Source organism: Hipposideros armiger, unplaced genomic scaffold (genome assembly GCF_001890085.2).
Source record: "Hipposideros armiger isolate ML-2016 unplaced genomic scaffold, ASM189008v1 scaffold_178, whole genome shotgun sequence".
Taxonomy (NCBI): Eukaryota; Metazoa; Chordata; class Mammalia; order Chiroptera; family Hipposideridae; genus Hipposideros; species Hipposideros armiger.
Window position 1 is genome coordinate 148646 of NW_017731528.1, and position 17578 is coordinate 166223.

The 17578-nt window shown below is 40.4% G+C and overlaps 1 protein-coding gene across 4 annotated transcripts in view; it reads left to right on the forward strand.

Moving 5' to 3' along the window:
- The first annotated feature begins 467 nt into the window (after positions 1-467).
- The window catches only part of ZDHHC20 (zDHHC palmitoyltransferase 20), a 56832-nt gene continuing 39721 nt past the window's right edge, over positions 468-17578 (forward strand). Inside the window, exons 1-2 of one of the 4 annotated variants that reach the window (XM_019652390.1) lie at positions 468-696; positions 16020-16046. In XM_019652390.1, the coding sequence (XP_019507935.1) occupies positions 579-696; positions 16020-16046 (145 nt within the window). In that variant the 5' untranslated portion in view covers positions 468-578. The remainder of the gene's footprint in view (positions 697-16019; positions 16047-17578) is intronic. The other 3 variants (XM_019652392.1, XM_019652393.1, XM_019652394.1) reach the window with 3 other exon arrangements.

Below are 17578 nucleotides of genomic sequence, written 5' to 3' on the forward strand. Positions count from 1 at the left end.
ATTATTTCAAAGCACAAGGTTCTTAAGGAGAGGTGCACATCCGCCTCACTGGAGGGCCTGACAACAATGTACAAACTCCCTGGCCCGCAGCCGGTGGGGCACGGTCCTGCCCTATTTGGAAATGGGCCACAGGAAAGCACGATGTGTTTACAGACAGGGCCCACGACTCAGCGCAACCATCCAGCAAGTGCTTTTCGCCTCAGCTGCCCCGCCAGGCACAGACCCCCACCGCACCCCCAAACTCCTTCCACAGCCTCCTCCCCTCCCTCCGGCCGCCCCGCTCCCTAGGCTGTCCCACCCGAGCGGCGGCTGGGACCCCAGCACGAGCCCACCTACTCTGGTCGCGGAAGCCCCGCCCCCGGCGCGGCGCAGGGGCTGACTGCTCGGAGGGCGGGTCACGGCCGCCACATCGCGACGCAGTGGGGAACATGCCTGGGGGCGGGGCCTCCGGGTTGGGGCGGGGCTGCGGCGGGCGGGCCTTGGGGGCAGGGCCGCGGGCGAGCCGCAGCTGGAGCGCCGGCGTCGCAGCTGGGGTCTCGCGCTCCTCACGGCTGCTGTGCTGCAGCCGCCGGCGGAACATGGCGCCGGGGCGGTTCTGGCGCTGCTGCCAGCGCGGCGTGGGCTGGGTGCCCGTGCTGTTCATCGCCTTCGTGGTGGCCTGGTCCTACTACGCGTACGTGGTGGAGCTGTGCGTGTGTGAGTACTGGGCGGGCGACGGGCGGGCCTGGGCGGCGGCCGCGGCAGTGTACGGCCCTCAGGCAGCGCCTCGGCCTGGGGTGAGGGGAGCGGGCGAGCTTTGCGGAAGTGTTTGGCCGTCTTTGCGTTTGTAATGTTTATGATAAAGAATCCGGGCCTCCTGGTGGTGGTGGTGGTGTAGTCGGCGCGAGAAGAGCGAGTTAACGCGGAGCGGGCGGCCAGGCGGGTGATCTTCCTACCCGGCTGAGAGCGGGTGCCGCCGAGGCGATGAGCACCCGTCTCTGGCGCGGTGGTATCCGGCCCAGTGGGAAGTTCCTTATTTCAAGCCTGAATCAGTAACTCGCAGAAAATGCTGTTTTCAGACAAAGAAGGAGTCGCTCCTTTTCGTAGCCCTTTGTTATGGAGGTTTCCACTTTTCTCATCCTCAGATGTCCTGGTCTCGCTTTCCAATTGCCATTTCTTTCGGTAGTTCTTATACCCGATTTCTCACCCGATTCCCTGGGGAAAAAGGAGGACCATCCCAGCACACTTCAAGGATTTACGATACTAGTTTGAATAGGTTGTCGTTCAGGTGGAAGGAAATTGGTTGTCGATCAAAAAGGGCTCCTCCTCTGCGACATTGATTGACTGCTCTGTCTTGAGTTAATTGTTCATAGGCTTTGACTGTGCAACTACTTCTGGCCGCCTTTGGGTGGTTCTGTGTCTGTCTGCTCCTTGTGTCCTCTCTTCGAGAAAACTTAGGACCACGGGATAAGTGGTGTTTGTAAAATCGGTCCCTTGGTATCCCAGAATGAGCTAGTCTTAGTGTCCAGAAGGACCACAGTTACCTAAAGAACCACTATGGTGTATACTTTTTAAAAAGCCACACAGATAGATATGAATTTTATGAATGAAGAACTGTACCACCCACTCCACTTGAAAGTGGCACAGTCAGGACTTCTCCAGTTAATGGCTCTGGGTTTGTACAGCTCTCAGATACAACTTAGTTAAACCCATTCTGTGCATGGGACACAATACTTTGGCTCAAGTATGAGGGTAGGTTTTTAAATGAAAATATACACTTTTAAGAAAATTACTTTGAGGGCCGCGGTGCGTTGGTTAAGAGTTGGCTTGGGACGCCCGCTCTGAGCAGCAGGGTCCCGGTTCGGATCCCACATGAGGGACAGTGATGCTGCGCCCTCTACAGCTAAGATGGTGAACAGCAGCTTGACCTGGAACTGGGCTGCGGTGAGTTGCTGTCGCTGGTGTACGCTGCAATGAAGCTGCAGTGGGCTGCCGTTAAAGCTACCGTGAGTGGCTGGCAGCTGGCGTATGCTACCGTGAGCCGCCGTGAACCGCTGTCCAGTGGCCGGCCACCCATCTGCCTCACCCAGGAAGAGCACAATGATAATATACCAACATGGGCCAGTGAAGCCACGTCCTGCACAACTAGACTGAAGAACAAAAGGACAGCAACTTGTATGTTCCCCTTCCCTGATTCCCCAATGCTGTTCCCCTCCTCCAATTCGCCAAAAAAAATCTTTAAAAAAATATATATATATATATTTTGTACCTATAGAATATTTTATTTCCAGGAAAGCTGCCCCTGCAAGTTGGCGCAGAATAAATTAGTTGTGGGGTACATTTCCAAATAATGATAAACTGTTGAATGTTATTGTTTAGCCTCATCCTTTTGGATACCAAACTGTTTGCTGAAAATGTTTGAATCACTTAAAATCGACTAGATTTAGGTATTTCTTGAGCCTACTTCCAGAAAGTGATGGTGATCATAGGATTCTCATCAACATATGATGATACTTTTATTTATTCTGAAGTGGGCATTTATTCCAAAAGTTGTAACACTTTACTTAGTTCTGTCAGAAGATTGTGCCCACCCTATTTTAATTCTATAGTGGTTTTGAAGTAAAGCTTCTGAAGGAACACTAAAAATGTGCGTTTATGTTGAAATTGTACATTTAACCTATCAAAAGGTGACATCAAAAGGAAAATAAACAGGAATTGAGAAGTGCTGTGTGCTAGTAGGGATGGACAGGGCATTTCATCGTTCTCTTCTTTAAAACCCTAATATCTCTACAGGTGTAGGAAATGAGACTGAGCAAATAGGCCCTTGGCTTAGTCACACAATATTTGAGTGGCTGTTGGAATGTGACCCACATCTTTCTATTCTGCATATAACTTTTAGTGAGCCTTGATGATCCATGGAACTGGAACTGTTTTGTCCATAAAGGGGGTAAAGGTGGGGTTGAGAGGTTGCCCATTTTGGAGTTCACTTCCGTTAGGCTTTTAGGCCCATCCTTTAGAAATCATACCCCAGGATTTCATTAAGTTAAACATTCTGCACCAATTAATTAAGGCCCAGTGCTTCACAGAATTTTAAAATACTGGTGGTGAGAGGTCTAACACAGGGCCTGCATTTAACACTTCTGAGTTATCCGAATTTAACCTTGGAGAATTTGGGAGATCTGCAGCATCACAGGACTATATAGTTGAGCATAAAATCTCATTTGCTTTCATATTAAAACTCCCTTTATTTTGTATGTTTATGTTTTCGTAAGCACAGACCCTCCCACTGGAAGACATCAATATATAACTTCATAGGATTTTTAAGTTGAGTGAAGTGTGAGTTTTACTTAAAGTGCTGTTTTAATAATTTTCATAGAATTTTCATAGCTTCTGGTATTTCTCAAACTAGATGGCAGAGGATGATGATAATTATATTTTTACATGTGTTAATTTATTTAATACTCATAATAATCTCTGTAAAGTTAAATGATTTATCCAGGGTCATAGGATTAGTACATAACATAATCAGAATTGGAATGCCTCCGTATTTTTAAAATTAACTCCCATGCAAGACTAGTCTACTTGTTTATCCAGACCTGGACATTCAGGGCAGATTTCAGTCTTATTTATGATCTATTTGTATAAGGTAATTTTCTCCTAACAGGTAGCAGTGGAAGGTATTAAGTAACTCAGATAATAAAAATGCCTGGCCCACAGGAGGACATTTGAACAAACAAATTGTTTATGAGAGGCCGTCATTCCATCCCAGCCTCTATAACTTCCTCATTTTGTAATTACACACACACACACACACACACACACACACACACACAGAGTCAGTAACTCCTATTGTTGGAGTTAGAATGAGGACAAAACTAAGTAAGAAGTAACCCATCTAAGATGGTCATCTCACAGGGGTGATAAGCAGAAAAGTAATGATTAAATAGTAATATTGATGTCTGATTTTAAATTAAACTGAAATTCTCCTTTGATTTTCCCTCCAAGGCTGATATTTAAATATATGAATTTAGTTATGAGTGGATTGACCAACTTTCCCACTTTATTCAAGATGGTTTCAGGTTCCCAGAGTTTTCTCAGAACACCTGACAGATCATTTGTAGCTGTTAGTAGTGGATGTGTACCTCTTAATTGGCACGTAGAGGCTCTTATTTTAGAAGTATACTGTTTAGCTTGGAGTTATTTGGGGATTTTCTGGGTATCATTTTGTTACTGATTTCAAATTTAATGCCATGTGGCCAGAGGATATACATGAGTGTCTTGAGCCCTTTATAATATAGTCACACTTGTTTTGTGGCCCAGAATGTGGGCTGTCTTAGAAGTGTTCCATGTGCATTGGAAAAAAATATGTTTTGGGTCCCGCAGTATATTTTGCTGCCTGTTGTTGGCTATTATGTCATACTGTTCCATGAATGTCAGTTAAGGCAAGTTGGTTGGTAGTGTTGTTCAAGTCTTCTGTGCTCTTGCTGATTTTCTATTCTCTCAATTAATTATTGATAGTGGTCTGACTGTAATTGTGGATTTGCCCATTTCTCCTGGTAGTTCTGTCAGTTTTTGCTTCATGTGTTTTGCAGATTTGTAATTAGATACATAAAATATATAGGATTGTTGTGTCCTCTTGATGAATTGACCCTTTATCATTATGAAATGACTTTCTTATCCCTGGTGATATTGTTTGCTTTGAAATCTACTTTGGCAAATATTAACATGTCCACTAATCTTTCTTTTGATTAGTGTTAGCATGATATGTCTTTTTTTTGTCCATTTGCTTTAACCTGTTTATGTTTTTATATTTAAAATGCATTTCTTTAAACAGCATATGGTTATGTCTTGTTTTTGTAACCCAATCTGAAAATCTGCCTGTTTTTTTTTTATTGAGATATAATTGACATACAACATAATATTAGTTTAAGGTGTACAACATAATGATTCAGTATATACTGAAAAATGATCACCACAGCAAGTCTAGTTAACATCACCAAACAGCTGCAAATGTTTTTCCTTGTGATGAGAACTTTTAAGATTTACTCTCTTACCAGCTTTCAAATACAGTAGAACCTTGGATTGTGAGTAACTTGGTTTGCGATTATTCTGCAAGACGAGCAAACATTTCTATTAGGTTGGTGCAAAAGTAATAGCAAAAGTAATTACGAGTAATGGCAGAAACCGCTATTACTTTTGCAACAACCTAATAATGCATTTTAACTTGGTAAATGAGTGATGTCTTGCAATATGAGTAGTTTGTTTCCGGAACAAATTATGCTCACAAACCAAGGTATTACTGTATACAGTACAGCAGTATTAATGAGAGTCACCATGCTGTACAACCTCTGCCTTTTTAATGGGGGTATTTTGACCACTTGCATTTAATGTGATTATCGATATGGTTAAGTTTAAATTTGCTGTTTTTTAATCTGTACTTTGTTTCCTTTTCCTCTTTCTGCCTTCTTTTGAATTAATCAATTTTTAAACGATTTAAAAATTTTGAATTATTTTTATGACTATTTTCTCTATGTTGGCTTATTAGCAGTAACTGTCATTGGCATGATTGCCTTAGGATAGCACGCATCTTTAACTTAACTACCTTCAAGTGATATGCCACTTCACATATAGTATCTTATAAAAGCTTTCTTTCATTTCTTCCCTCCCAACCTTTATGCTGTTGTCATCTGCATCTTATATATATTTTTTTATAACTATATTGCTGTTATTTTGTTTAAACAGTTTATTTTTTTAAGGTTTAAATGAGTAAACAAATCTTACATATTTACCCATGTAGTTACCATTTCTGGTATTTTTCGTTCTTTTTATAGATCAGTATTTCTATCTGGTGTTATTTTCTTCTGCCTGAGGGCTTCCCTTAATGTTTATTGTAGTGTAGATCAGTTGGTGATGAATTATTACAGCTTTTGTATGTCTGTAAAAGTTTTTATTTTGCCTTTTTTTAAACAACTTTATCGTGGTATAATTTGCATTCCGTAAAATTCGCTCATGTGAGATGTACAACACAGTGATTTTTAGTAAACCTACCAAATTGTGCAGTCATCATGACCATCCATTTTTACAGCATTTCTGTCACTCCAGTCAGATCCCTCATGCCCATGTATAGTTACTTCCTGTTTCCATCCCCAACCCCAGGCATCCACTAATCTACATTTTGTCTCTCTATGCCTTTTTTTGACATCTCATGTAGTGTTATACAATAAGTGGTCTTGTGTGTCTGCTGTCTTTTATGTGTTTTTGAGGTTCATCTGTCGTAGCATGTATCAGTATTTCTCCCCTTATCCTCTACTTAATATTCTAATTTGTATTTTTCTGTTTTAAATATATATTTACAGTTTTATTTAAGAATATATTTCTCATAAGCCTTCACAAATCATTTGTGCATACTTTATTATGTCATATTTAAGTATTTGAAAAATCCTTCTTATAAGATGTATAGTATGATTGGGACCTGTTCATCTTTGTAATCACTAGAGCCTTGTTACTAGTAGACTTTCAATTAATATTGATTGAATTGAGTAGAATCATGCCCTTAGAAACTCACTTGAATCATGTTTAAAAATGTTAGAACAGGCCAGCCGAGTGGCTCAGTTGGTTAAGAGCTCGCTCAAGAGTTTGAGCTCTGAGCAACAGCGGTTTGATGCCCGGCCCGAGCTGAGCTGCCGCTAAGCTGCCAATAGGTAGCAGGATGGCTCAGCTTAAAAAAAAAAAAAATGTTAGAACAAACATCCACAATAACAATACTAATTAAATTATAATTACCAAACATATTTCAACAGTCTTTGGGGTTACAGGCTACATGATCATTGTTTATTAGTTATTCAGCCTTTGTTTTGGATTATGAAACAATGAGTCTTTGAAATCATGCTGATATTGTTAAAAAAGAAAATCTGGCTTCCTAAATCTCATCCCCAATGGTTAACATCATTATAGGAAAAGTTAAAACATGAATTTAGAATATTTTTTAAAACTTTTTTACTAATTTTGTTTCCTTTCTGTTTCGCAGCTGGAGTATAGCAATTTTCTATATGACTTGTCTTTTGAAAGCTATAGTGCCCTGCCTTATTTTTGAAAAATAATTTTTTTCTTATGACCGCTAGTGAGTTAATCTGTCCTGGTCTCAGCTTTTGTTGATACCGTAAAGCGAATTGGTCTGAGAGAGCTCTATAAATATATATCCAAAAACACAAACCCAGATGAACAAGAAGACCCTTATATTTTCTAACGTATAAATTCCATATATAATTTCTTCTTTGAGCCTTCACTGCTTTTTTATAAGAGGAGAAATATGGAAGGAAAAGATGCTGGACAATTTAGAAGCCAAGTCAGACTATTTGGAAGAAGAACACTGTGCCCTAGTCATGCAAATAAAACTTGCCTTCTCCTCTGGCCACTTGTGCTTTGTGGCAAAGAAGCACAGCGTGCAAAATTCCACACTGGGAGATCTACTTGACATTTCTGCTGGTGTCTATGTAGTCGATATCTCAGACTTACTATGTCCAAAACAAAACTTGTTTCTTCTCTCTGAGCCTGCTCTTCCTACCCTAACTCAGTAAATGACAGTTCCATCATTCCATTTCAGTTCCTTGGTTGAAAAATTATTCCACACCCGGCTAATCAGCAAATCCTGTCATGAATTGTACCCAAATCTGGCTGTTTGTCACTACTACTGCTGCAGCTGTATTCATTCAGGCCACCATGATCTCTCTTGTGTATTAGATGGAAAAACATGGCCACAAAATTGGCACCTCCTCCCATCAGGAGGTGGCTCTGTTTACCCACCCAGGGAACCTAGGCTGGCCTTGTGCTTGCTTTGATCAATAGTGTGTGCTGGAAGTGATGTGTGAGATCTGGAGCCGAGGCCCCAAGACAGCGAGCATCTTCACCATCGCTCTTTGGAACATTCTGGTTGCCATGGAGGGGAGTCCAGCCAGACCATGTGGGGAGAGAGGCCCAGCCAAGATGACTTAAGTGCCAGCCCCCTATATGAAAAGAGGCCATCAGATTTTCCTGAGCTGCCAGTTGACTGCAGCTAGTTGGAAACCAGCTCAGCTGGGCATAGCCTGAACTGCTGACCCACAATCGTATGAAGTAAGAAGTGGTGGTTGTTTAAAGACACTAAGTTTGGGTGGGTGGTTGTGCCACATTGTCACCTGTATCATGGTGGTACCCTTATGTCTTGTCTGTCCCTCCTCACTGCATCTCCATCCTCACTCTGTCCCCTGTCTCCTCTCCACAGAGCAGCTAGAATGGCCCCTTTGACATTAATACCAGCTTTGTCACTCTTCTTCTGAAAACCTTGGCTGGCTTCCTTTCTCGTTCAGTGGGACACCCGAAGTCCTTACCGTGGTCTGTTTCCATTATTACTTCTCTGGCACATTTCCTTCCCACTCTCCTTTTATTGGTTCTGTCTGCAATGCTGGCCCCCTTGCTCTACTTCAATACTTGTTGAATGAGCTTCATAAATTATTTAACCTCTCTGAACTTGTTCCCATGCTGTGAAATGGGGTAATACCTGTCTTACTCCAGATTCTTAGCAGAGTAGGCTTTCAGATTCTATTGGGTGGGGGAGAAGATTTAAATGGCCACTAACACATTTTCTCTTGCCTTCCCTTTTTTGGTGAGAGGTTTTTTGTTTTGTTTTTAATTCTCGGAGTTATGTTGTTCCCCCCACCACACACACAGTCTTTAGTGAGTGAAGGAGCACATTCTCACAGTTTTTAAAAAAATCATACTTAATTAGCTGTACTTGAAGATCATATTGCAGAAACATGTGCCCGTTTTGCTCTGAGCTGTGGGTAGTGTTAGGAGTGACTGGCAGAGTGTGTGTCTGAGGGAGGGTGCCCGCCACATAACCACCACGTGGCACCTGAAGAGTCATAACTGACACTACTTCCGGTAGCATGTGAGCTAGAGCTAGGTACTGCTCGGGTATGCGGCATATTTTGTTGAGAAAGTGGGTACCTACACTTAAATAACTGAAATGGTAGGTCACATACAATGGTGGTTATGGTTTTATGGCGAATAGACTTCTATAAGAGAGATCCACACGTCTTGATGATAAAATACTTTTTCAGTTTTGTTTTTAATAACACATTAGTGTTCTCTGTTCTTTCGCCCCTCCTAGTGCTTCATTATACTTAATAATGTAAGCTTTGGCCCATTGGTTGGAACCACAGGATGACTAATTTTTATTAAGATACTAACTGAACAATACATAAAGACACATGAACTTATTAAATGTGAAAGGATATCATCAGCACCTATACCAGTATGCCAAAATGTTAGCAGTATATGACGCTGGTGTGAGGTTATACTGATTTTTTTTCTTCCTAATATGCTTCTATTCCCATTTTTCTATGGATAACTGGTATATTTTTTGTAAGTATTAAAAAAGGAGTGGGGATGACCAATACCACGTACACATATGCAGTAGCCTCCTAACAGTATGTTCTTCGCACCCCACCCTTCACAAAGCTAGAGTGGGTTCTTTAGAACCCGAGTCAGGATTATTAATACTCCTGTGCTCAGCACCATCCAGTGGCTTTCCACTTCTGTAATGAAATTGAGAGTCACGGGAGTTCTCTGTGCCATCTGTAAAGCCCACCAGCGCTTCTGTCCCATCTCTCCCTTTGCCTGATCTGCCTCAGCAAACAAGCCCCCTTGCTGTTCATCTGTTAGGCCCTACACCGTCCTACCTAAGGATCTTTGTGCTTCCTGCTCCTCCTGATTGGGGGCTTTCCTCCCAGATTCCCACATGGCCAGCTCTCTCACTTCATCCAGACTTCTGTTCAGATAGTCACCTGTCCAAGAGGCTTTCCCACTGCCCTATTTAAATAAGTACTTCCTCTTTCACGTTCCCTTACCCTGCTTTGTTTCATAACACTCACTACGACTTCTCATTGTTATTTGTGTTTTTCTCCTGTGTAGTATGTTTACTGCTTTATATCAAGAACCTAAAATAGGTCCTGCATAATATGTACTCAGTAGACATTTGTTGAATAAGTGGATTGACTGTATAGCTGCTGGTTCCCATGCTGGTAGAAGAGGGGGAATAGGAAAGTATTCACATAGTAGATAAGTCACAATTTCTAATACGGATACTCTCCTGACCTTAAAAACACCTCTATATAAATTTAGTCTTTTATCAAATGTTGAGTGCTTACAGTGTTCCAGGTACTGTACTGACACTGGGAATTCAAAGATGTGTAAATGTACATGGTCAAATGCCTTTGGGCTGCGTATATCTTTAATACCACAGTGCTTATTTGCATGTTACAAGTTGTAAGAAGCCCTGCTGTAACTAAGTGTGTAACTTTATTTAACCCAGTATTTTTCTAATTTTTTTTGCCATAGAATTCTTTTTTCCTGAAACCTCTATTTAAATACTTTTAGACTTAGACAATTGTTGACCAGTAGTGATGATGGGGAGATGGTGACAGGGCATAAGAGATGAGGGCTCAAGGGACTGTGCCTCTGAAAAAAGTGGTGTTACCAGAACAAATGAGGGGTAATAACTAATTCCTTCCATTTTTGTTGTTAAATTCATCATGTTAATACATTTAGAAAGAAAAAATCATTATTTCTATAGATGCCAAAAAGGCATTTGAAAAATCCAGCATCCATTCCTAATTAACTACAACCAAAAAAATTTAATAAAATAGGAGTAAATAGATGTTTCAAACAAAATTGCACATGTAAAATACTTCATCAGTTTCCACTAAAACCAGCAATTAAGAGGCCGGCCGAGTGGTGCGTTGGTTAAGAGCTGGCGTCGGACGCCAGCTCTGAGCAGCAGGGCCCCAGTTCAGATCCCACATGAGGGTGAGTGACACTGCCCTCTACAGCTAAGGTGGTGAACAACAGCTGGACCTGGAGCTGGGCTGCTGTGAGTCACCGGTGACGGCATAGGCTGCAGCCCCTGCTGCAGTGGGCTACCTTAAGCTACCGTGTGTGGCCGGCAGCCAGCGTGAGCGGCCAGCAGCCAGTGTGGGCTGTCCAGAGGCCGATGACGGATCTGCCTCACTTGGGAAGAGCGCAATGATAATACCAACATGGACCAGTGAAGCAACGTCCTTCACAACTAGACTAAAGAACAAAAGGACAGTAACTTGTCTGTTCCCCTTTCCCCGATTTCCCAGCATTGTTCCCCTCCCCCAATTCCCCAATAAAATATTTAAAAAAAAAAGCGAGCTTGAGCAATAGGGTCACCGGTTCGATTCCCACATGGGCCTGTGAGCTGCTCCCGAGCTGAGCTGCAGCTGAGCTGCCAGCAGGTGGCAGGACGTCTCAGCTGGTGAGAGCACGTGCTCCTAACAACAAGGTTGCCTGTTCGAGATGGTGGGCTATGCCTGCCCGCAACTAAAGATTGAACCCGGCACCTTGAGCTGAGCTGCCACCTGGGTGGCTCAGGATAGAGCATGAGCTCTTAAGCACGAGGCTGCTGGTTCGACTCCTGCATGGGATGGTGGCTACGCCCACCCACAACTAAGACTGAACTCGGCACCTTGAGCTGAGCGGCGCGACTGGACCTGGAGCTGAGCTTGCTGCACCCTACACAACTAAGATTCAAGGACAACAACTTGGTTGTTCCCCTTCCCCAATCCCCCAACACTGTTCCCCTCCCCCAATTCCCCAATAAAAAAGAAAAAACAAACAACAAAACCCAGCAATTAAAGTAAGATGCTTATTACTATGGCTATTACCATGTAGCAGCATATTAGCCAATCAGTTACCACATTTAATCAAGAGAAAATAATTAGAAGCATAACACATTGGATAGGAAGAGGGAAAGCTGTTTCTGTGTGCAAATGATGTGATAATGATAGTACATGCTGAAAAGCCAAGAGAACCAATAACAGAGCATCTATGCAAAAACATTAAGTGAAATAGGATATAAAATTAGCAAACAAAAGCCAATACCTTCTAAATACACACAATGATGAAAATAATGAATAAGTGAAAATATGGTGGAGAAGTCTCCATTTCCAATAACATCAAAAAGATAAAACACTTAAGAATAAACTTAAATACACCAAGCCTATAAGAGTTGAAAAACGTTCTTGAAAAACAAAAGTAGACTTGAACAAATGGAAGGACATTTCATATTTCCTGTTTATGAATAGAATAATTTGACATTACAAAGATATCATTTCTCCCCAAGTTAATGTATAAATGAATTTCTGTCACTCGACAAGTGGATTCTAAAGGTCATTTAGAAAAATAAACAAGGAAGAACCACCAGGAAACCCCTGAAAACAGAATAGTGATAATGAGTCCTAACCCCACCAGATTTTACACCACAAAGCCTCTATAATTAAAACTGTGAGGGGGTATATGAGAACTCTCAACTTTCTATTCAATTTTGCTGTGAACTTAAAAGTGCTCTAAAAAATAAAGTCTGTTATAAAAACAATTGTATGGTATGTTGCATGGACAAGCATACTGGCAAATGGAACAGAATCGAATGTCCAGAAATTATAGAACTTTAGAATATGATAAAAATAGCATCTCAAGTTACAGAGGAAAAGATGAGACAACTGGATAGGTGTTTGGTAAGAGATAAAATTGGTTCCATACTCCACACTATTCCAAGATAAGCTACAAATGGATAAAATCTTATTTTTTTTCTTATATTTTAAACTTTTAAAAATAATCTTAAAATAATTTCAGACTTGCGAAAAATATACAAAGAACTTTCATATGTGCTTCACATAGATTCCCTAAATCTTATTTGCTACATTCTCTTTCTGAAATGTTTGAGGGTAAGTTGCAGACGCAATATCCCTTTACCTGTAAATACCTCAGTGTTATTTCCTAAGAACAAGAATGTCTTAGTCTGCTTGTGGTCCTATAACAGAATATCAGAGACTGGGTGGCTTAAACAATAGAAATGTGTGTCTTATAGTTCTGGAGGCTGGGAGTCCAGGATCAAGGTGTCAGCGATACCAGGTGTGGTTCATAGATGGCCATGTTTTCACTGTATCATCACATGGTAAAAGGGGCAAGGGCTCTCTGAGGTCTCTCATAAAAGGGCTCTAATCCCTTTCATGAGGGCTTCACCCTTATGACCTAACATGAATGTTTTTGGTCAGGGGGAGGAGAGGGTGACAAACATTCAGTGTAGAGCAAAGAACAGTCTCATATAATCAGTCTAGTTATCAAAATCAGGAAATTAGCATTGGTGAAATATACTACTCCTTTACTCAGACCTCACCAGCTGTCCTACTCATCCCTTGTTTTGCTCCCCAGTCTGGCCTAGGATTACACATTCAGTTTGTTGTCATGTCTCCAGTGCCCTTTAACCTGGAAGAGCTCCTCAATCTTGCTTTGTCTTTTGTGACCATAGCATTTTGGAAGAGTACAGCCTTCTTTTGTGCAATGTCCCTCATATTAGGTTTGTGTGATGTTTCCTCACGGTTCAAGTCAGAGTGCATTTTTAGCAAGCATACCACAAAAGTAATAATGTGTCACTGATTGACACTTTGGGGACTGTTCACTCTGATCATTTCAGGTGCTGTCTGCCGAGCATCTCCATTCTGTAAAGGCACTGCTTTTCTCTGTAATTAATAAGTATTCTGGTAGACTGAGGTGTGCTGCACAGACCCCCTTCCAGTAACGGCTTTCTGCTCCGCTGTGGCAGTGCTGGCAGTGCGGCCTGCAGACAGCTTCCTGCTGTCAGCCCTTTGAGCATGATTCACCTCACTCAAGGTCACACCCTTTCTGGGCAGCCTGCATTCTGTGCCTGAGTGAGAAGAGGCTGCACTGCTTCAGAGCTCAGTGCCAATGGGCGGAGGCCTTGATAGGCCTGCCCTGCAGTTAGACTTCTCCCTTTGCCCAACTCTGTTTCATACCCCTCCTTTCACACTAGATGTCTTGCACCCCCGACTCTCTCAGCACCTGGTGGCAGAGAACCCAAGATGACACCAAAATCTTTGTATGGAGCACCTTGACACTGTAAATCTGTTCGCGGTCACTCACACGTACTCCCTTTAGCATCTCTTGATTCTTGCTTGAAACAGGTATTATTCTGCGGGTTGCCAAATTGTGATTTTTCTAATTCCACGATTTCTTCTATGTTTAATTACAATAGAATTGTAAGGAAGCGGTCTCCTCCCTCCCCATGTTTTTTTTTTGGTTGTTTTTTTTGTTTGTTTTGTTTTTTAGCTGAGCCATCCTGCTACCTGTTGGCAGCTCAGCGGCTGCTCAGCTCGGGCTGGACTCGAACCGCTGTTGCTCAGAGCTCAAACTCTTGAGCGAGCTCTTAACCAACTGAGCCACTCGGCCGGCCTTCCTCCCCATGTTTTTATTCTTTAATTTATTCATTTATATCAGCATGCTTTCATGGATCCTCATTTTATGGATTATAATATTATCTTATCATTGATTTTGTTGCTCAGGTTGTCCCAGATTTGGCCAGTAGTAGCTGTTTCCATTTGGTTTCTGTGTCCTTTTGACATGTCCCCATAATTTGTTTCTTCCTTACTTTCTGGCACCATGAGATTTTTCCAGCTTATCTGATACTCTTCCTGCTCCTAGAATGTGCCATTTCAAAGTTGACCAAATCTGAATGTAAAAAATAAAAACACTCGAGTCCTAGAAGAACACATGGGTAGATGGTGGTATAACCAGGGCGTGAGGAAAGCCTCATAGAAAAAAATGGATAAGTGACACAAACAGATAGTTCAGAGGGAAAAAATGAAAATGGCTCATAAACTTATGAAAAGACACTTACCCTCACTTACAAGATAAATGCAAAGTACCCTGCAATACCAAAAGTTTGAAAACACTTACTGGGTAGACTTTGGAGAAAGGCAGTGTCATGCATTGCTGGTAGGCTTATAAAATGGTGCAACCCTGTAACATATTTGGGGATAAGCAGACGTCCGGTAATCACACCATTAGGAATCTACACTGAAAATAAACTTCCACAGATAAACAGCACATGCATCATGTCTTTCATTGCCACATTGTTTGTGACAGCGGAAGATTGGAGACAGCCCAGATGTCTGTCAACAGAGGCCTGCTTGTACAACCGGAACACCCACACAGTGGAATACTGTGCAGTGCTTTGAACAAGCAGTGATTGTGTCCATGTTAGTGTGTGTGATGGAAAAAGCAAGATGTAGAATGGTACATAAAGGACAAAATGGAAAATCCACACATACTTGCTTGTTTTGCTAAAAGAACTATTAAAAGGTTAAACAGTCACTAGTAAAAATGATTACCTAGGGTGAGAGGGTGAGGACTGAAAACCAGGCCTTTCTGAGTACCTTTTATATAGTTTTCACTTTTAAACCATTGATATTTTTTACATATCGAAAAAATAAATTTAAAACGGGGAAAAGAAAACTGTAGAATTTGAAATCATGAAACAAATGAACTTAATTTTATATAAGGTTGGTACTATAACTCCACAGAAGAATTATTTCAAGTGACTTTTGAACATAGAATTGCTTAGTGGGATATAGTTGAAAGCCAAAGCAACATTTAAAAAACTGCAAAGAAATCTTAAACTAGTATGCAGTTTTTAAACTATGCATATTTTAGGATAAACCAAATAAGTAAATTAATTAATTAGGAATTAAGATTTTCAGTATAAAAGCAAAGAGATACAGATATGGTGTCAAAGAAGTTAAGAAAAAACTACATAAAGTATGCCACAGACTAATTAAGTAAGTATGAGTGCCACAGGGAGAGTCCTATGCGTCCTGTAGGCAACAGTAAGGAAAGAGCTAAAGAAACATCACAGCTATAACCATATTGATACACTTAAAATTAACAAAGGTCTGAAAAATTTTTAAATGTGATTGCACTGTTAATGATAGAAAATTTGAATTTTAGCATTTTAGTGTTTTCAGAGTTTTTTGTGTGTCCATTTCTGAATTTGTGTTAGTATTTACATTTTATAACCAAATTTTATTTTTATGAAAATCATATTAAGATGAATAGTCAACTTGCAATAACATTTATGTACAAAATGTTTAAAGTATATTTATTCACTATTTTTTCTTTTCTAGTTACTCTTTCTGGAAATGGAGAAAACGGTAAGATACTTTTAGTCTCAATTTAAGTAGACTACTTACAGTATCATAATTGCAACCCATATACTTTAGTAATGACTGTGTGTTTGTGTTTTCAGGAAGAAAACATATATTTTTAAAGTTTCATTAAAATGCTATGTAATATTGGATTTATTCCTATACATTCAATGTATTCTTCTCGTTTCTGTTATTTATATAAATTGAAGTAGCTGTTATTTTGTAGGGCATTTAGTACCCAAACTTCTTTGATATACTTATGTACATATTTCTGCCTTGTGTGTTTTTTAGAACTCTTTATAGTAATAGTTCAGAGATTTTTAATACAGTTCTAGCTAGGGTTGAGGAGGGGATTTTGTTTTCTTTTGTGTATACATTTGTTAAAAATAGTACTTTACTACTTACAGACATTTAATTAAATAACCAGACTGTAAATTGTAAATGGTATTACTAGCTCATTTTGAAAGGGAATTAAAGTTTTATAATGACTAGTCAAATACCATACCTAGAGGGAAAAATTGCTCAAAATTTCACTGAGATGAAATAAAAATTTAAATCTCTTGATCAAACTTCAGAAATGAAACTTGATTTGAGATATGAAATTCCAGAGGATTTCTAGAACAGATGAGCAGTTGGAAATTAATACTTATTATTGGAAATAATTAGGCATTAAGCTTGTAAATCTCAAGTTACCTTTGAATCTAATTTCTCAGTAACAGAATAAACGTAGACTCAATCTTAGTAGGCTTATTTTTCTTCCTTTAAATCAAAACTGTTTCCCGTATGTTGAAAGCGCACATACAGAAAGAGAATTGCTGACGTTCTCATAAGAGAACTTTGAACTTGCATCATTTCTTGGGGAGATTTTCCCCATATCGCTGAGCTTTTTGATGAAGTTTTTTTTGTTTACTGTTTGGTTTGTCTTTTAATTCAGTTACAGGTGATTTTGGAATCAGACCTTCTGATTTTAGGTTCAGTTTTTCTTTCAATTTTGATTTCATTTGCTTAGTTAACTTTTACTTTATATGAGATGTGATAAAAAAATATGGTGAATGTTTAAATTTTAAAAAACTTATTATGGTAAAAGACACATTGCCAGTAATCCCCCTCACAATACTCCCCCCTCACTTCAAACATGCCTATTCTATGGTTCTTGCCACTTTCTGAAGCAATTCTGGGAGTCCTCTTTCGTGAGTGTCTTTAGTTGTGCCTTGATGTCCTGAATCAATTCAAAATGTTTACCTTTCATGGTCATTTTGACTTTGGTGAAGAGCCAGAAGTCGCACGGTGCCAGATCCGGTGAATACGGTGGATGAGGACACACCGTAATGTTTTTATTTGACAGAAATTGCTGTATACCAGAAGCGATATGTGACACAGAGCATTGTCCTGATGGAGGATGAAGTAAAGACACTCATGAAAGAGGACTTCCAGAACTGCTCCAGAAGGTAGCAAGAACCATTGAATAAGTTTGTTCAAAGAGAGGGAGAATATTTTAAGGGGGATTAATGGCAATGTGTCTTTTACTGTAATACATT